Here is a 20,609-nt window from a genome sequence, read left to right on the forward strand (position 1 = left end):
AATCAAGCCCAGGACCAGATAGCTCCATTGGTGAATTCTAGTAAATATTTAAAAACACCAATCCTCAACTTTGAGGACTTCCCTGGTGGCTCAGATGGTAAAGCGTCTGCCTAGAATGTGGGAGACCTGGGTTCAATCCCTGGGTTGGGAAGATCTCTGAGAAGGAAATGGCAACCCACTCCAGTATTCTTGCCTGGAAAATCCCATGGACAGAGGAGCCTGGTGGGCTACAGTCCATGGGGTCACAAAGAGTCGGACATGACTGAGCAAGTTGACTTACTTTCTTTCTCAACTCTGGGGCTTCCTCAGTGGCTGAATGGTAAAGAACCTGCCTAACAATGCAGGAGATGTGGTCGAGTTCAATCTCTGGGTCAGGAAGATCCCTGGAGAAGGAAGTGACAACTCATTCCAATATTCCTGCCTGGAAAATCCCATGGACAGAGAAGCATGGTAGGCTACAGTCACTCCATGGGGTTGTAAGAGAGTCAAACATGACTTAGTGACAAAAACAACAAATAACTTTTCAACTTTAATCTAGTTTCATATTGACTTTATAAACTATTTGACTTTAAAGATTTGGATGAAACAACATTTATACTTGTGCTTGATTTTTCTAAAATAGGACAGTTAAGAATAAATACTCACCTTGAGGATTCCTGGAAATCACCCATTACCATCCTTTCCCCTCTACACTCCTATAACATTATCATCAAACCATCACAAAAATAAAGAGAAATTTAAAAAATAACACTGACAACTATGAATTCATTAATCATTAGGAAGGTTTTAAGTTCTGTGGTTTTATAACATTCTTACAATATCTGAATTTTAAAGATCTCCAGAAATTTTTTTTAAATAAAAAGTTTTATTGGAGAAAAATAGAACCACCACGTACACAGGGAAAAGAGCACAAAAATTCAACTGATACAGAACTGAAAGTCACAACTACCCAATGTTATTTGCGATTACTTTTCCATTTCTTAAATGGCTTCCCTCAATTTTTAAAATAGTCTTACCAATTTTTTTCAGCTGAAATAGCATCAAAATTTCAAAACATTTAGAGCCTCAGCGAAGGGACCAGCTTTTAAGATAACAAAGGTGACACACCACGAGTCTCCTAACAGGACCAATTCTACCGAAAAATTCCTGAAGCATGTAACTACTGAGTGTGGTAGAACAGTAGCTCAGAGACCATCAGGGATTGGTTAGAACACTGACTTAGATTAGACGGTCCAGTATGCAGAGAAAGCAAACAAAAAAGCTGCATTTCCCAGTCAGATGAGTTCATGTAAGAAAACCAAGGAGGTGCTAAGAAAATACAGGCAATGTCTGCTCAAAATAATTAAGGCGGCATTCTAAATACCACATATTATTCGACAACAGTGTGTAAAGTGATGCAATTAGAAAACAGCCAACTTAAAAAAAAATATGGTCACAGGTCCTTGAGAACTCAAGAAAACAATCAACAGCAAACACAAGAGCTGAAAGTCTTCTCAGCTGAGGGTTAGGATCTAGGTATTCTTCCCAATAGCTTCAAATAGTCAAGGAAATAAACTGCTGCAAAAAGCATTATAGCAGTTCTGATTTTTTTAAACCAAAACAAAATTTCTGCTTCTCTTCCAAGATCAATTCCCTTCAAAACTTCAAGGAAAAACAAACAAGGAAGCAAAATAAAACCCCAAATACAAAACCAAAAACCACTGATGGTAAAGAGAAGCTTTTCACTCACATTATCAATTTGAAAAAAACAATACTTTTGCTGTTTTTCTATGTATGAACAATCCTAGGACATTCCTCTGAAAAGCAGGTGTCCAGTGGCTATGAGAACTCTTTACCTTCAAGCAACTTTGCAAAGAATAAGATCAGCATAATACAGAATTTGAAATCCCAATGAGGGGGTGTGTAGGGAAAATGAGGAAGGATCTAGTTCTATCTAGGGCTTTAAGGAAGTTAAAATAAGGATGACAGGAAAGACTAATATGCCAACAAAAAGGAGAGTTGCTGCTGCTGCTAAGTTGTTTCAGTCATGTCTGACTCCTAGCGACCCCATGGACTGCAGCCTACCAGGCTCCTCCATCCATGAGATTTGCCAGGCAAGAGTACTGGAGTGGGGTGCCATTGCCTTCTCCAAAGGAGAGTTGAGGTGCTTCCAAAAAAAAAACTTTGGTAGAGAAAACAGGAATGCTAAATCCCAGGAAGCCTGTAACAATCTACAATTGGTCCAAGTTAAAGACAAAACTGTCCAAACAATTTTGAAGTCTAAAGGCAGTTGAAAACTAGTTTGTGAATTTTTGCTCTTGTAAAAAGTTACAAAATGTGGGTTTGGTCTCTTTTGCGATGTTCATATTATATTCACTTTTAATATGAAGAAACAGTTGGGTTTTTCTCTCCTACCATGTTCTTCTAGCACAACTGATCAGCAATTTTCTATTTCAGCTATTTTTATAAGTACCTGTTAATCAGCACAGTAAACTCAGGGCTGAACCATATACACACATCTCATAAATTGAACATTTTAGGATATGTGTATACAAGACAATATGTAAGCAACTGTCCCTCTACTTGAAAACTTGTTTCCAAATAAAAATTTTAAAAACATCCCTTTCAGTGTAACAGAACATTACTTAGTAAAATATCAAGAGCTATGACAACGTATTTTTCTCTTCAAGGGAAATCACAAAACAGGTGAACAATCAAGTCCAGGGTGGTTTTTCTATTTGATAAATACATCCAGAACTCTGTACAGTAAATAAAGTTTGCATGCAGTTTAAGTATCTTTAAATGACATTTTAAGCAAATAAACCTTTTGCTTCATAATTAAATGGTGTATAAGAACCCCCTCCTCCTTCTTTAATAGCCATAAGGACCTCTTCCCCAGTTCCAAATAGGAATCATGAAAACCGGGTACTTTCTTAAAGAGTTTTCTGCACATCATACTAAATAACATGCAAGGAGTTCAACAACATTCTTCTTAAAGGTAAGTATTACTCTTTAAATGGGCATGTTAACCACTGAAAAGTCACTCAACTATTCCCATTACACTGCTTCATTTGGTCATTGGTAGTATAAAATAATTCAAACAACAACAGGTTAGTTTATCCACTGGCTATTGTATATGACAGCAACTGCTTCAAGGCCAACAACGTTTTATGCAATGTAATTGTACTGGTTTGGATTTTCTTTGTCTCTCTCCATGTAGTCCCGGTCAATTAGGGATTCTATTCTCTTCTTAAGATCAGCAGGCTGTAAGAGAAGGCAACTTTTCAGTGTTCATAACCCACTGGCTCAAGCCCCTTTACCAATACTCAATTTAAAAGAAAAAAAAAAAAAAAAAACAGCTTTGGCTCACTGAATGTATTTAATCTCCTTAATATTTTTTTTTCTTTTTCAAATCTCCTTAATTTTAAAGAGGAAAGCATGATGAAAATAAATCAGGTTAAAAATGTTTTTCTACTATACCTATACTGTCGTATCTTGTCCTACTGTTATATAGTACATTCTCTATTTTAAAGAGGTCTGCTAAGAACCAGCGATTCTCTGCACAAATACAAAAGACCATCATAACTTCACATGAAGAACATGTTATAGTTTAAGGAAACAGAATGCTATTTAGTTTTGCCAAGATAGTTTGAGAAGATAACTAGATCCTAAATTTGGAAAAAAGCTGGTTCTCAAAGTCAGGTTTTGTTGCTGCTGTTGTTGAGTAGCCAAGTTGTGCTCAACTCTTTGAGACCCCCATGGACTGTAGCACACCAGGCTCCTCTGTCCTCCACTATCTCCCAGAGTTTACTCAAATTCAAAGTCAGGTTGCATTTTTATAAATTACAGATATACTATGGAAATCACTATTTACAAGATTACTACAACAAATGGCTTGATAAGTGAAGTTATCATCTCATAATTCAGATCTCTGTATTTCAGGTTTAATGTAAGATTTAACTGTTACTTGCCCAAAATGATTTGAATTTTTAAACTCTACTTGTTGAAAAATCATTAAGAAAGCTTATAGCTTGTTCTCAATTGCATTCTTAGCTGTTGGGCAACAAAAGTCCACTGTCTTTTGTATCTAGCCTTAAAGAGAATATAATCTTGCTTGCTAATAGCTTTTCAGATTGTGTAAAATGCCTACTTGATCAAGAAACTTAAAGAGGGAAAGTAGTTTGACTGGGCAGTCAAAATTTCAGTGAAGTGTGAATTCCAAGGTTTGAAAATCGAATGACTTGCTCTTAATTATGGCGAAAGACCAAAAATATCAGCATATTTATTATAGTGGTCCTAATAACTTCCTTAGCTAGCTAGTATCAGTGGGCTCTCTGGCTGGAGGTGAAATGATTGTTAAGGCATAGGATGAGGGTGAGAGTGTGGTCGTGAGCAGACAGTATCGACAGCTAACAAGCATTTATGTGTCAGGCCCAGTGCTAAGTTTTTACAAGTATCATCTCATTTATGCTTCAAAATAATCCTATGAGGTAAGTACTATTATCATCTCCCATTTTACAAAAGAGAAAACAAGCTCAAAAGGTGAAACAGCTGAGAGTGTATCCAAAGTCTAACAAGTATTTATCATCACAAGAGTTTGGGAATCTTCTACAACATGAGATACAGTCCAGTACACCACCACATTGTCAAAGGTGCTTTATTACTGGGAATTTATATTGAAACATATCCATGTGATGACTAATTTTAGTTTGCCAGAACTATCACTAAATTTTACAAAAAGATGCCTAATGATGACATTATAGAGTTTTATTAAATTGGAATATAATTGCCTGTATGTTTTTTTTTTTTTTATTTTTTTTGCCTGTATGGTTTTTAATGGACCCTTACACAAGCTAACTAAACAGAAGACTTAATTAAAATAACCACATCTATCAAATAGCAAGGTATTCTTAGGAGGAAAAAAAACTTAAGTAACAAAGAAGCTAAAAAAAAATTAAAGTGAATAAACTTGAAAATTTCAAGTTTCAGGTATAAGAGCTTTTATAAATTGTTTTCCCCTTTTGTCACAGCTGCCCACATATGCCAACAAAGGTTGTTTTTTTTTAATCATATATATGAGCACGAGAAATGAAAACTTTTGTCCCTCTAAATGGTCTTCAGGTTTTAGTCAATGTTTGTAAGATTTGTATCTATAAAATCTAATTTATATACATATAAAACAATATAATTTTTATATATAAGCAGCTCAGTAACAAAATACTTAAATACCTACCTTGACTGGAAATTTCAACTGGTTGTACACTTCTGAAACAAGGAGATTGTGGCTAAGTGTCTTTCTCATCTTCATAATTCGAACAATTGCAGCATCAATTTGATACTGTCTATCTTGAAATACTCTTTCTGTGGTACTAGCTTGTTCTTCAACCTAAAAAAAAAAAAGTTTTAAACTTAGAAACTATACCTGATGTGAAACCTGATTACTTACACAAACTGTATGTTTTAGGGCCATGACACAATTAACACTTTAAATATGCTGAATTATCAAAAGAAACCTCATACAGACAATGACAAAAAAACCCCCCTACTAACATAATTCCTGTTTGTCCTAGTGTCCTGTATCAATGAAGTAATGCCAATATTAGTTAATAGAAAAATACCATCTTGGTTTTTCTAGAGAGACAGCTGATGAAGAATGTATCATTTCCTTTTACTCTGTTCTCGTAATCTTAATGTGTCACAAGCAGTTGCTGACCAGATTTCTGTATAACATTAGCTTTATCTGTAAAAGTGACTGACACTGACATCTGACTCAAACAAAATATGGTACCACCCAGCTAAGCTAATTAGAGTCAAACTTCAAACTTTAAAATTTATTTTGTAATACATAAATCAGAAATGCACAGTTTAAAAAGCCAGTTAACCAATTTTAATGTTACAGCTAGCATGTTCCTCTTTAGTACTTAAATTAAGAGTAGTTTGGGCTTTTTTATTTTTTGCCACACAGTGCAGTTTGTAAATTCCCTGACCAGGGATCGAATCCATGCCCCTTGAAGTGGAAGCACAGTCTTAACCACTGGACTGCCAGGGAAGTCCCTAGTTCGGGCATTTTGTAGTCAGCTTCTTTCTGATACAGCATACATGTTTTAAAATGACACGGTAATTTAAGGGAACATCACACCTTTGATGTGAATGTTAACAAGACAGGAACTTGTCTGCAACACTGACCTTTGTGCTATGCTAAATCACTTCAGTCGTGTCCGACTCTTTGCAACCCTATGGACTACAGCCTACTAGGCTCCTCTGTCCATGGGATTCTCCAGGCAAGAACACTGGAGTGGGTTGCCATGCCCTCCCTCCAGGGGATCTTCCTGACCCAGTGATTAACCTGTGTCTCTCATGTCTCCTGCCTTGGCAGGTGGGTTCTTTATCACTAGTGCCACCTGGGAAGCTTAACATGGACCTCTGAAAGTCAAAGTGAAGGTCATTCAGTCATGTCCAACTCTTTGTGACCCCATGGACTATACAGTCCATGGAATTCTCCAGGCCAGAATACTAGAGTGGGTAGCCTTTCCCTTCTGCAGGGGATCTTCCTGACCCAGGGATCGGACCCAGGTCTCCCGCATTGCAGTGGATTCTTTACCAGCTAAGCCACAAGGGAAGCCCAAGAATACTGGAGTGGATTGCCTATCCCTTCGTCCAGCAGATCTTCCCAACCCAGGAATTGAACCAGGGTATCCTGCATTGCAGGCGGATTCTTTACCAACTGAGCTATCAGGGAAGCCCACATTGACCTCTACCCCATATAAGAACTTTTTCTCCAGTACTACATTAAACCTTGTTGGGATTGAAACCAACTGGTTTCAGGAAATGCTGCAGTTGCTGGTTTCCTTAGTAAAAGTCTCTTACAAACTCAAATGACAAAAAAAAAATATTTACTGTTGATCAAAAAAGTACTAACTAAATCATTTCACTTTCACCAAGGAAGCTGGCAGACAAAGAAAAAGAAAAGATAATCTTTAGTGCTGGCGAGGGCACAGTGAGACAGGCACTCATGCTATCAGTGTCAATCAGTCCAGTCTTTCTGGAACACAAAACAGCATAATAGATTAAGACTCTTAAAATGTTCACACTCTTTAACCCAAAAGATCTACTTCCATGATAAATTTATAAGGGAAGATCAGAAAGATTAAGATTTAGGTACAGAGATGTACCTTGCTGTTTTATTTATAATACTAAGAAGTTAGCCCACCAGGCTCTGCCATCCCTGGGATTCTCCAGGCAAGAACACTGGAGTGGGATGCCACTGCCTTCTCCCCTACCCCCTGCAAAACCCTGCAAAATCAAATACTGAAATACACTGAGCTAGATACAGGCCCAGATAATATTAAGGATGCTGGTGGTATTCTATGCTAAAATCTTCTTTATAAATCTTTACTGTGAACACATATAATTCCAGTACATCAGGATGAGGAGAATGCAAAAAAAAGTACCGTTTCTTTCATCTGAATTTGATTGATCTTTATCCTGAAAAGTTTGTGCTTGAAATCATCATTACAAATGAACTTGTCACCATCTTCGATATCTTTACCCTTTGGATTTTTCGCCAGAACTCTGGCTTTGCCACAAGCCAATGACTGCAATGTTCTCCTTAACTCTCCATCCTCTGAAGAAGAAAGAGTGGTTTAGCTATCTGTAACTAGCACATCAACATGGACAGCTGTAGCTCAGTCTAGCTTCTACCCTACCCATCTATTACAATTGTTTCCTTTTTCCTCAAGGTTCATGAACAACATCCTCTTTATCCCACCCAATCGCTTTTTTCCTGGTCATCCTCTAAAGGCTTCAATTATCATTCCATGTGGATAACCATCACACCTTCAGAAATGACATCCTACTTTTCCCCAGTCCCACATTTAAAGGCTACCTCCACCTGGCTTTTATATGCTCATCAATTTCAGTATGTCCAATATTTTAGTCATCATCTTCCCTATAAAAATGCATCTTCTTTCCAATTGTTAGTCATGAAGCCACCAACCTACTCTGGTGAGAAATCCTGGAATCATCTTTTAACTCTTTCCTCTCCTTCATCCTCCATGTATCTAGCAGTTGCTTCCTTAGAGATGCCTTGTCTCTCTTCTCATTGGCCTCACTGTAGTCTAAGCTCTTTGTCACTTTACGCCTGAATTACCCCACGAGCTTCTGGCCTGGAATCTCTTCAACTTCCAAGCTGCCCTACTATCTACTGATTCTAGGCAAGCTGCCCAAATGACTCCCACCGAAGGTGTGCTCATTCCTTTCTCCATACCTTTTCTCATGGTATTTCCTCTTGCAACATAACTAAAATCTGAAGGCCCAGCTCAAACCCTACCTCCTTCATGAAGGCGTTCCCCACTGTGCCAGTCCACAGTGATCTCTTGCTTCAATGAACTAACACACTCCATCAGTACCACAGACTGGTACTCACTGGTTGTGAAATTATTTTAAGTGTCATTTCCCCTTTTCCCCATGGTTCTAAGTGCTGAGGAGAGGGATTATTTCTTTAGAGTCCCCCAGACCACTTAATCAAGTAGGGTGCACACAGTGGACACTGAATAATGCTTGCTAATCAACTGATTCAACACAAACCTATTCCAGTAGCCTGCTTGATCTCTTCTAAACTGAACTCCTCTCCCTCATTAAACATTAGCAGCACCAGTGTTTGAAAAAGAGAGACCTGGAGTTCTTTTTTACCCTGTTGGAGAAACAACAGTGTTAAGCCATCATTTTTTTAAAAAGCACATGAAAATTAATCAAGTAGCTAATCTCTTACTGGAAAGCATTTTTCAATTAGTGGATTTAAAAATACAGGTTAACATTATCCAGAAAAGCCAGTGTGTTCAGTGGAGGGTTTAGGTGTGATCCTACCTAAAATAGGAGGAAGGATTGAGTGACCTTTCTACAGGTCTTTTTTAAGCCTTATAATTAAAACAGAACAACAAACTAATGAAAATTAATAACTCAGCTTTATGTGTCATTACAGATATTTATTACAAGCAGTAAGAAATCACTATTTCAATGCATTTTCAATTTGTCTGATTCAGATTAGTCATGAAAAGCTGTAGGATTTTTTGAAATTAGATATGAGAACTGTTCCCCTTAACACCCACTCTCTTCTCTAGCTCCCAGCAACAAAAAAAGAAGTTTCCTGTCAAAAGTGGCAGCTTGAATTTTGCATCCACAGGTGCAGCAGAGCCCAATCAAATGTGGAAAAGACCACAATCATATACACAGAGCTGTGACACGCTATCACTATGTCATGCGCATATATAAGACAAAGTTATAAAACACCTTAAAAACCTTCAAGTTAAGAGGGATGATCTCAGTATCAAAGATGAAGATGAAAACTAAGTTGGGGGAATATCTACTTACCTCTTTAAACTCTGCCTTTAGTACGCAGTGCCCTAGAGTTGATTGCCATTGAAGTTTCCTGCCACTATGTTTGCCAAGGTAAAATGTCTTGAAAATCTCCTGAAGTTTTACCATCTACAACAAATAATGCTTTATTTAAGCTCTGTGTCCAGTATCACATTCACTACTTTTTTATATTTACATGTGTAAAAATGTATGGAAGTTTTAAAGACTATACCCAATAGGGCCACTGATCACGTTGATGTAAGGTAATAACCACCAAATTTAATAGCATTTATCAGATTTACCCTCTCTGATCTGTCTGCAACATTTTATCATCCTCTCCTTTTTAAAAAATATTTATTTATAAACTTAGTTGCAGTATATGGTATATAGTCCCTGACCAGGGATCGAACCTGGGCCCCCTGCATTGGGAGCCGGGAGTCTTAGCCACTGGACCACCAGGGAAGTCCCATCCCCTCTTCTGAAACATTCATCTCCAATGCTTTTTGTGCCTCTGGACCTTGCTGGTTCCTTTATCTTGCTAGTGTTTCTTCATTGGTTTCCTTCTTAGGTTACCTCTTCCTACCACCTACCAGTTGTGAGCCTTTTTCAAAGTTTTGCCTTAGGCCTGTTCTTGTTTCCACATTTTCTCTCTTAATGAGGGATTTACTCAAGTATCCATCACTCAGCAATCCCACCCTCTGGCCCAGGTAATATACCATCAAGAATTTTTGAGAGTTGGGCAGTGATGGGTACTAATACAATCTGGGGAACTGAAAGAAGAGTCAAGGACACTGGCCCTAAACTAAGGAATTGGCATCTTAACCTATGCTCTAATGATACAAGAGTAATATAAATAAAAGAATAAAACATTAAAAACAGTTGACATTTGGTGTGGCTGTGTTTACACAAACTTTTAAAACAACTCTTACCTCTGGTGGTAAATGAACTTCCATAGGCACATATGTTGGCCAGTAACCCATTGTCAGGATATTCACAGTTAATTCAATATTCCCAGGTACATTCTGGTTCTGCATATACTACAATAAGATCAACACACACACTGAGATCTTAAAAAATAAAAATGCATACATTCCATGCCATAAAAATGACCCATTCAAGAAGTTCCTCACTACAAAACTACAGGTGATACTGACCATCTTTAAAATAGAAGGCAAAACTATTAAAAGGACTATAAATGAAGCCTATATTAAAAGTGCCAGAGAAATACACCAGGTAACATTTTGCTACAATGTACACAAGGATCAGGTGACTCCTTCAGAGGCATTAACAACTTAAATAATTTCTCACATATGACTGGGCTGTTACAGGATTTCTTCTCCATTCTTTTCCCCATACCACCTGCAGTATCCAGTTTTGGAGACCCCTACATGGCTTGGAAAACCTGGCAGCAACCCCCCATTCCTCACCCCACCAGCCAGCCCAAGTGTCTGGTTTTTCACTTGTTCCACTGTGTGTTTGCAGGGAGTGACCTGAAATGGGGAAGGAAGAAGAAGGGGAGAGGGCAAAGCAGGTAGACCCTATTCTGTAGCTACTACAGGACCCATGATCCTACTAACCCTGATCTTTCTTGAGTCTTCCACCCTCATCTCCCATCACAGCAACATAGTGGTAAAGAAATCACTGTTAAAACCCTAGGAGAGGAAAATCTATCTTGCTATCACTATTATGTATAATCTTAAATGTTTCAAAACTAGCTTCTACCAACATCTGCGAAATATACAGATCTAGCATTTCATTCCCAAGGTCCCCAAAGGCCTTATACAACCACTCTATCACCTCTTCCATCTCCATCACTAGCTCTGAACTTGCAACTCACCACCAGTGGGTAGATGCTGCTGCTGCTGCTGCTAAGTCACTTCAGTCGTGTCCGACTCTGTGTGACCCCATAGACGGCAGCCCACCAGGCTCCCCCATCCCTGGGATTCTCCAGGCAAGAACACTGGAGTGGGCTGCCATTTCCTTCTCCAACGCATGAAAGTGAAAAGTGAAAGTGAAGTCGCTCAGTCATGTCCGACTCTTCGCGACCCCATGGACTGCAGCCTACCAGGCTCCTCTGTCCATGGGATTTTCCAGGCAAGAGTACGGGAGTGGGCTACCATTTCCTTCTCCATGTTTCAGTCTTCTACATATGCGTAACAAGCCCTCCCCTATTTCTTTTCCAAACTCATCAATTATTCCAAACTCATCCTATTCCCTCTACCTCTTTCCTAGCAACAGACCACACTCCTATTCCACAAAGGAAAAAGGCAAATCCCACCAACACATGCCAGTCACTGGTGTTTAGCAACCATTCACCAACCTATCTACCCTTTCACAAACCATCCCATCCACTCACCTTTTGTCTATCATTAACCTTGTTTTCCATCCATTGGTTCCTCCATCCATCTACTTATCTTTCCTCATGTCCCGTTCCCTCACTCATCCTTCCATCTATTTGTCTATAGACTCATCTTTTGATACATCAAAAGATGCTAGAAGCCCTGTTTTCACTAGCTACAGCCTTTCCTGTCCTGACTTCTTCTGCTCAATACATTTCATCTCTATTTTTGTGTTATTTTGGGAGTATATTGAGAATACATTTTGAAGTAGGTCAAATACACTTACATTTCATTGGTGATTATTTTCTTCTACTGTGACTATCATCTAAGTTGCTATGAAGTATTTATAACAAATACAAGTTTCTACTTATCCTCTTCAGTACAAACCAAAATAAGAAGATAACTAAATACATTTAAGTTGGAGGAATTAAGAGCTTAACTCACTTTTACCTGTTTGAACTGAATCATGATGTCTTTAGAAAGTTCCATGTCTTTAAACATTCCTTCAAGTTTGCTGGTGAAAGCAGCTCCACATTCTAGTAAAGATGTTTGTACATTTACAATATTTTAAAGTGGTTAAAAACAAAGAATTTAGAATTGAAAACATGAAATGTAAAACATACTTTAGGATGAAATATGGTCTGTAAGTATTCATAAGAATAAAAAAAGCCTTACCCCAAAGTGTATGCCCCACTAAATCAGAGTCAAATCTTAATCCTGTAGTAACTTTATCTACTTTTTAGGCACAAGATAAATGGGAAATTTTATACAAATGATAAAAACAAGAACAATGTTTTATTTTTTAAAAAATCACGACAGCTCTCCATATGTAAATAGGTTGGAAACCTCATGAGCTTACTCAATTTACGTTTTTAATCATATGAACTTACAACGACTGACAAAAGAGGCAACTGACTGAAAGAGTAGAAATTAAGCTAATATTTTCTCTCAGAAATTAAAGAAGAAAAGGACCAGGAGAATGACAAACATACCATGTTTAAGTTTGGACAGCATTGATTTTTCAGCATCTACAGATGCACTTTTCCCAACTAAAAGGCGCTTGGCTAAATCTTTCTTATAGAAGGCCTCAAAAACATCCTTACCTATGTAAGTAATAAAACACAACTCTTATATTCCAATATAAGGTTTTGACACAATTTACTCAAAGTGCTTAATAAATCACACCATTAACCCAAGTCATTTAAATGTACACGTTTTATCCAAGTTTGCTAAATACAAGAAACATTAGAGGTAGATTTTTGTGCCAGACATTTCAAGACTTCTTTGCTGTAAAGAATTAAGACTGAATTTACTTTTCTTTAGAAAAGCTTTAGTTGACTAGTAATTTTAGCATCAATACTCCTGAGATTAAAATAAGTAGCAAAATTCAAGACTCTTAATAGTGGAAAAGTCGGAGCACAAGGCAATTAAGCAACATTCCTCAAGTACCCCAATAAATTAAATGCAAGGAATTTAATAGAATTTTAAGTATTTAACCCACAAGTAAATATACCTTATAGGTTGATTTTACTCGCCAGTTTCTCTGTCGAGTGCTTTGTTTTAAAAGAACAATATTAAAACAAAAATACGTACCATATATAAATCTAAATATAATCATAATCTTATCCAACATTTTTTCAAGTTCTTCATCAGTAGCTTCTTTGTTGCCTGCACGAAGCTTTGAATCCACATACTTCGCTAAAATGGGGGAAAAGTTTGTTGTTCAGTGATCATCAGTACCCATGAGGTACTGGTCACTATAAATACCAAACAGGAGTATGATATACTGAGTATTTCAATGTTTTACATGTACACATGCATTTTTAAAAAGTTTCCATATATGATATTATACATGTTTCAATACTGTAAAGTAATTAACCTCCAACTAAAATAAATTTATATTAAAAAAAAAAAGTTGCCAAAGTCAGGGAGATCAAGCGACTTGTTCAGTGTCACAGAGTTAAAAAATATAAGAGCTTCAACTCAAACCCAAGTCTTCTGGCTCCAGACCTAATGTACTTTCTACCATACTGATGGGATAAGGAAACTCTGGTGGGGGGATGGTGGTGGACGTGTTTACAGCCTTGTGCAGGAGTCAAAGTCACTGAAAGACATGGCATATCTTCTGGAATGTTCATTTTACACTGATGCTAGGCAATCTGAAATACTACTTTTCTACTGAAACAAATCAGATACATTACAGAGAGGAGGCAAAAATTGCAAAAAATTTAAGGGTAAATAGTAAACCAACAAAATTTCATCCTTTTAGTGAAGGATCTTCTCAGGTACCTCCTCCTCTGACCCAGGTGAGGAAACCTGAGAAGAACTGCAGTACACCACACTCTACTCTAAATAGGCCCAGATTCCTAGGTTTATTTTCATCCTGAACATTCTTTCTCACTGGCAACTGTAATTTTGTGCTAGCCTTTCCTGTGTGTGGGCCTCTAGAAAAAGTACCCTGTCCCACCGCTAAATTGCTCTAGGCTTGTAAAACAGCTATCAAGCTTTTTATATATAAAAAGAAAACAGGGTTCGATGTACTGTCTTACAAAGAAAGACCATGTTTGATAATGTGGGCTTTGAGATATTCTTTAGCATGAAGGACTACTCCTTGCATCTGGCTTCTTAGAAACCACCAACTAAGCAACTAGAAATAAATTTCATTGTTATTGAAAGACATGGCACAAAGATGTTAATACACAAAGCCTTATGAAAGAAGAACATTAAATGGGAAAAGGGACTGGAAAAATACCTATAAGTTCAGCAGGCTTGTTTGGTCTTTTGTTAATGAATGTTTCAAATGCTTCTTTCATAGCATTGATAAATTTTTCATTCTTCAGGAAACAGATATCAATTATATGGTCAACCTTATCTTTAAAATCCAGCAATTCTTGAACCATGGTTTTATCCTTTTCAGGATTAATTACAATAGTGCTACCAAATGCCTAAAAAAACAAAAATGTGTTTTTACTAGAATTTAATTATCTGCAATGAAAACAATCCCCCAAATCATATTTTAAGTATATACACATACCCACATACTTTAAAATTTCAAAAAATTAAATAAAATAAAGCAGGTTCTGAAATCAAGAAAAGAAAAGATAAAGTGATAAAACATCCAGACTGATGACACTCATCTATAATCACAAGGTAAGGAACAGCCACTGGGTACAAAATATCATAATGGGGTCTTATTGTAGAAGTTTCTAGGGTTTTTTTTCCCACTTTTAAAGTCAGCTTGAATTTTTAAAAAATGGCAATATGCCTTCAGCGTAAGATCAAAGGCAAGAAATTTGTATCCTAAAAAAGTCCTATTCCTTTTTCCACATTCACTACTATAATTATTGGAGCTAGAAATCACATCAGACATCAAGAAGAGAACTGTTTTATTGTTAATTAGCCACATGGCTATTATTCTCAGGTTGACTGCTCTCAAAACTCCCATTACTTGAAAAACAAAAGGATCTAACAAATAAGAAAACATTCATATGTACTCTAGGTGTACAGATTATAAGCCATCAGAGGAAAAAAAATGGTTAATGTTAATACCTTAATGTATTCAATCCATTGTTGTAAGAGAACCTGAACGCCACCTCGAACTCTACTGAAGAGCTGATACAGGAGAGATAAATCTTGAATTCGGTTTTCATCAAGGAGGTTATTTAAACCTGATTTTTGAAACATTTGGTATTTAAAAAAAAAAGTGAACAAAAATGTCAGGTATTTTAATGAAAAAGAAGTTAAAATTATTCTGATACTGGTTTGAACTATGACTAGTCTGTGAATTTTAATATAGAGATGTGCTTTGAATTAAACTCAAAGAGATAATTACCTTTCCAAGTGAAAACTAAATATAGGGAACTTATATAAAAACAAAAATTATATAATGGTCTGTACCATTTAACATAGTAGATCACATGTATAAACCAACTTATAAAAATTGGTCTGTGTAAATATGGTATTCTTGGGCTTCCCTTGTGGCTCAGATGGTAAAAAATCCGCCTGCAATGCAGGAGACCCAGGTTTGATCCCTGGGTTGGGAAGATCCCCTGGAGAAGGGAAAGGCTACCCACTCCAGTATTCTGGCCTGGAGAATTCCATGGACTATATAGTCCATGGGGTTGCAAAGAGTCAGACATGACTGAGTGACTTTCACTTCACTTTCAAATACATGTTACAAATACCTTGTATGTGCAATAGCCATATTATATTTGCATTACTGTACACAGTTATATTTCAGAGTATTGGATAAGGCCTGTGGTATATAAAAAAGGCACTGGCACCCCACTCCAGTGCTCTTGCCTGGAAAATCCCATGGGCGGAGGAGCCTGGTAGGCTGCAGCCCATGGGGTCACTAAGGGTCGGACACAACAGAGTGACTTCACTTTCACTTTTCACTTTCATGCACTGGAGAAGGAAATGGCAACCCACACCAGTGTTCTTGCCTGGAGAATCCCAGGGACGGCAGAGCCTGGTGGGCTGCTGTCTATGGGGTTGCACAGAGTCGGACACGACTGAAGTGACTTAGCAGTAGCAGGCCAAGTTTAAATGAAGTCCTAAAGTATTTGATTTTCAGAATGAAATAAAAGTATAACTGCATTAAAGTTCTAAGATATTTTATACAAAAGATGGCTAGAGAGAAAGGTAAGACTTTTGCCTATTTGTAACACTGTTAAAGTAAAATTCAGGGTATACTCATATATCACTTAGGATTAATAGAAATGCTTGGTTTTATATGCTAGAAACAAAACACTTTAGTGCAAAAAGGAATGCATTTCCTTATTATTTAATATTTAATATACTTAATATTTATATACTTAATTTAATATTAAATACTTAATATTTACTATTTCCTTATTATTATTCCTTAAAAATTAAATTAAAAATCCCCAAATTCCTACTGTTTCTTTACTGGAGTTGGTTAAGACTCCTCTCATCTCACTTCTTGTATCTTTAAAGTTAAGGAAAGAGGCACCTCCTGAAAGTTTACTGTGATGAATAGGGACAAAGCCTTGTGTCCTACCTCAGGAATGCAGTAATCTGCTATCAAACCTTTAAAAAGGCAAGCTTTAAAAATGTTTCAACTTATTTGCTACTATTTTAAAAGTAATCTCTTATTTGTAAATTGCCAATTACCTTTCTGAAGAATCGCTGTTAAGTGTTCTCCTAGAAGTTGTTTTTCCACAGTAGCAATTAATGACTTCCTATAAGGAAAAAAAAAGTTTAGAACTAGACATTTGATTTTGCTGAAAATTTAGTCTCTCTTGGGGGATAAAAAATTTAACTAGCTCACTTTGTTTATTTCAATATTCCTACTCTTCTGTATAAATTTATTGTGCTCAGAGTTACTCTACTTTATGCCTAGAAGGAAAACACTGTGTATTTCAGAATTTTGGTATATCACAAAATAAATATTTAAAAGGTCTTGCCATGGCTGGCTTTTCCTAAACGTCTCTGCTTTTACTAGGAAGTATTTATCTATCTGCTTATAGGAATTCCTTGGCTGGTAATATTTAGGAAAGCAGAGAAATACTTTCTCCTATGAACACTCGCTGAATTTTAATCAGCCTGAAGATTTCAAAGATCACATTAGCTTCTAATACTATTCTTTAATTACATGCTAAACACATATGGACAACCAATAATCAAACCCTTGACTAAACTAATTAAGTAGGGAAAATAACAACCTGAAGTTTGCATTATGAAAACAACTGTTAAAGTCTCAAGTTTTACCTGAAAATACTTACTAATACTTGGGGATGCCCAAAGTGCCTTAAGTGATTCCACAGCACAGGTTTAAGGCTATTAGGCTGAGCGTGTAATACTTACTGGGTGGTCTGATCTAAGTAAGTAATAAGTCTGTCTGCTTCTTCTTCTAGACGTTTATTAACATGGTGAAGGTATTCAGGAACCTATAAAGATAAGTTTTTTATATATTGTTTTCCTCCCCATAAATCATTTAGTAAATGTCAAGTCCAAAAGATCCTGGGAGTAGCCCTGTCAAATGTGACAGGGTTGAATCATATATAAAATCACATGTAAAATTATAGCAGCATAACATCTGGAAGATAAATGAAAGGGCAGCTTACGTTCTATAAAGTAGGGACTATTATGAGACACAGTGGATTTATTCATCATGATTTTTAAATACCTCTCTTTCCTGCATTAATTTTTGGCCTTCAGCTGCGTACAGTCGGTTAGTTTCTTCCAAAAATCGTTGTTCAAAAGAATCCTGATAAATCTGGGAGGGGGTAACAAAGAAGCTCAATTATTCAATAAATGTTTACTGAATGCCCTCTATGTGAATAGCATTATGAGTCTGGCTTTTTTAAAGTTTTTTTGGCCACACCACGGGGTTTGTGGGATCTTGGTTCCCTGAACAGGGATTGAACCCAGGCCCCTCAGCAGTGAGAGCATGGAGTTCTAACAACTGGACCGCCAGGAAATTCTGTGTTTGTTTTTTAAACATCAGACTAGGTATAGCAATCAGTTCTGTAGTAAGTGAAGTAGTTAACTTACTTGCAAATCAGAGAGCATGCTTAGAAGGCTTCGGAGTAAACTTCTATCGATTGCTTCACCATTCCTCTCCCTCTCAATCAAAAGAAGAATGCCATCAATTGTCTTATTCTGGACTTTCTGATCACTTATAATATGAGCCCTAAATAACTCCAGTCCCATGTCCCTAAAATAAAAAAAAAACACAAAATCTAAATTAATTTAAAACAATACCACTTCTGGAGAAGCTTGCTTGACTTCTCACCACATGTTTTGTTTTGTTTTTTAATCATTTATTTATTTTAATTTGGCTGCACTGGGTCTTAGTTGCTGCATGTGGGATCTAGCTCCTTGTCCAGGGATCAAACCCAGGTCCCCTGCATTGGGAGCACAGAGTCTTAGCCACTGGACCACCAGGGAAGTCCCTCACCACATGGTAATTAGGGTTCCAGGCTTTGAAGCAACAACTGTAAAAGTACAAAACCCACATATTTAATTTTAAATAATATTATTAGATTAAAGCATACAGGAAACTCATTGTCTTTAATGAGAACTGAAGCTAAATTCCCATCTTCCTCTATAACTAAGTTTTATTGATTTATTTCCTTTGGTGGATTTCTTCCTTGGTCAAATCAAGAGAGAAAATTAGTTCAAAGCTATAAAATGGTCTTCACTGTACTCGTAATGAAGGCTTAATTGCTCATTTGTCATCTGCCTTCAGTACTCAAAAATCAGTGAATTCTGATAATTGCTGTAGGTAAACGCTAGGCACATGGTGGGGGCAACAGCTCATTATACTCTTCTATTTTTGTGTATACATGGAATTTTCCCTAATAATGTTAAAAGATAATGAGTGAACTCTTGATCGGCAACAAAATGATGCATATTCAAACAGTCCAGAGCAAACTTCAATCCTTTCGGCTAACAAAAAAACTTCTTCATAAAGAAGAAGGTAAAACTGCTATAAATACAAGTCTAGAAGCTAAATGTGAGTTTTTAGACTATTCCCTGTATTACTTACTCTCTTCTATTAGTGTAATTAAGATTTGACTATGATTTGTTAACAAATCTTTTCATAATTTTTTTTCTTGCATCCTTACCAAATGGATGGTAGCATTGAATTCTGAAGAACATAAGTCCTATCCAGAAACAAAAAAATGCTCCTGATCATGATCTGTCAATGAAAAAAAAAAATCAATTTTTAATATGTTGTGAAGCTGAAATATTTTATAAAATAAGACTGCACGGTTTACTTGTATATATACTAGACTACTAGGATCAAACATACAGATTAACACATCTGAGAATATGCCCATACCATTTTTAATTAAACTATTAATAAATTTTAACTCTTACTGTAGTTTCTAGGACAAAAAAGACACTTAAAATGGTCTATGACAAATTTTAACTCTTGCTGTAGTTTGTAGGAAAAAAAAGACACTTAAAATGGTCTATGACTTCTCTGCAACTTGAAAATTAACTAAAAATCAAAACAGAATCAAGGGGCATATAATTTTTCCTCAGCAACAGTTCTCAGGGTGAAACTGTCTTACAATTGTATACGTGGGATTTTGGGTGTGTGGGATGGATTTTAAGATTTTTAACTTGCAGAATATAAGGTTTAAAATAATACCAGATTGGGAAAAAGAAAAGGTTGTGATGTGAATAAGCTAAAGTGCAGGACCAGCAGGCACTTTGCTAGGTAACCAAATAACAGGTGGGATAGCCATTAAGACACAAAATGTAACACTTATTTATAGTGCTACAAAAATAAAAATGATTCTAAGGTATAAGTCATTCTAAAATACTGGTTTACCCATAACTTTACATTTTAAGTAGAAAACTCAACCAAAATTAGTTTTAAGTCCCCCTATTGCAAAACTTTTAAAACTAATATTCTTGTATTTGAAGAAACTTATTTTAACTACAATATTTAACTGAAATGTAATGCTTTTTTCCATCTTACCATCTGTCTACAATGGTTCTGCCAACATCTATCAATCTTCTTGAGAAAAAGAACACTATCCAAAGAGTCTGTGAGATACACGTTAAGGATATTTTAAAAATGCTTAGGACAAGTAATACATGCAATGTTTAAGAGCACATTTGTCTTAAATATGGAAAGCCCTACATACTAAATGAAACTAAATAGTACTTATAGACTATTTATCTATTAACCTATTTAACTATAGGTTAAGACTGCTTTCACTCCAGGGGCCGTGGGTTTGATCAATCTATGGTTGGGAAGGAAGAACCCACGTGCCACAAGGTCAAAACAAAACAACAAAAAGCAAGTCTTAGATATAATTGAGCCATTGTGTTTTCAGTTTATTATTTCCTGATTATCTTTCCTCAAATGGAAATTTGTTAGGACAATAAGAGTAAAGACATAAAGAAATTTTATTTACATTAGTGGTACAATGTAGATTTGGACCCTAATTA

General features: G+C 36.4%; 1 protein-coding gene across 7 annotated transcripts in view; it reads right to left on the minus strand.

Moving 5' to 3' along the window:
* Positions 1-845: 845 nt before the first annotated feature.
* Positions 846-20,609, minus strand: part of CUL4B (cullin 4B) — a 45,810-nt gene continuing 26,046 nt past the window's right edge. For 4 of the 7 annotated variants that reach the window (XM_059883902.1, XM_059883903.1, XM_059883905.1 and 1 more), the window contains 17 exons: positions 20,134-20,202; positions 19,268-19,341; positions 18,192-18,354; positions 17,824-17,913; positions 17,502-17,584; positions 16,809-16,876; positions 15,222-15,340; positions 14,425-14,617; positions 13,266-13,370; positions 12,665-12,775; positions 12,117-12,208; positions 10,263-10,370; positions 9,349-9,462; positions 8,566-8,671; positions 7,431-7,603; positions 5,213-5,365; positions 846-3,243 (listed from right to left, as the gene is read on the minus strand). In XM_059883902.1, coding sequence (XP_059739885.1) covers positions 3,148-3,243; positions 5,213-5,365; positions 7,431-7,603; positions 8,566-8,671; positions 9,349-9,462; positions 10,263-10,370; positions 12,117-12,208; positions 12,665-12,775; positions 13,266-13,370; positions 14,425-14,617; positions 15,222-15,340; positions 16,809-16,876; positions 17,502-17,584; positions 17,824-17,913; positions 18,192-18,354; positions 19,268-19,341; positions 20,134-20,202 — 1,917 coding nt within the window. In that variant the 3' untranslated portion in view covers positions 846-3,147. The remainder of the gene's footprint in view (positions 3,244-5,212; positions 5,366-7,430; positions 7,604-8,565; positions 8,672-9,348; positions 9,463-10,262; positions 10,371-12,116; positions 12,209-12,664; positions 12,776-13,265; positions 13,371-14,424; positions 14,618-15,221; positions 15,341-16,808; positions 16,877-17,501; positions 17,585-17,823; positions 17,914-18,191; positions 18,355-19,267; positions 19,342-20,133; positions 20,203-20,609) is intronic. The other 3 variants (XM_059883904.1, XM_059883907.1, XM_059883908.1) reach the window with 1 other exon arrangement.

The sequence above is a fragment of the Bos taurus genome, chromosome X (assembly GCF_002263795.3).
Source record: "Bos taurus isolate L1 Dominette 01449 registration number 42190680 breed Hereford chromosome X, ARS-UCD2.0, whole genome shotgun sequence".
Lineage (NCBI taxonomy): Eukaryota > Metazoa > Chordata > Mammalia > Artiodactyla > Bovidae > Bos > Bos taurus.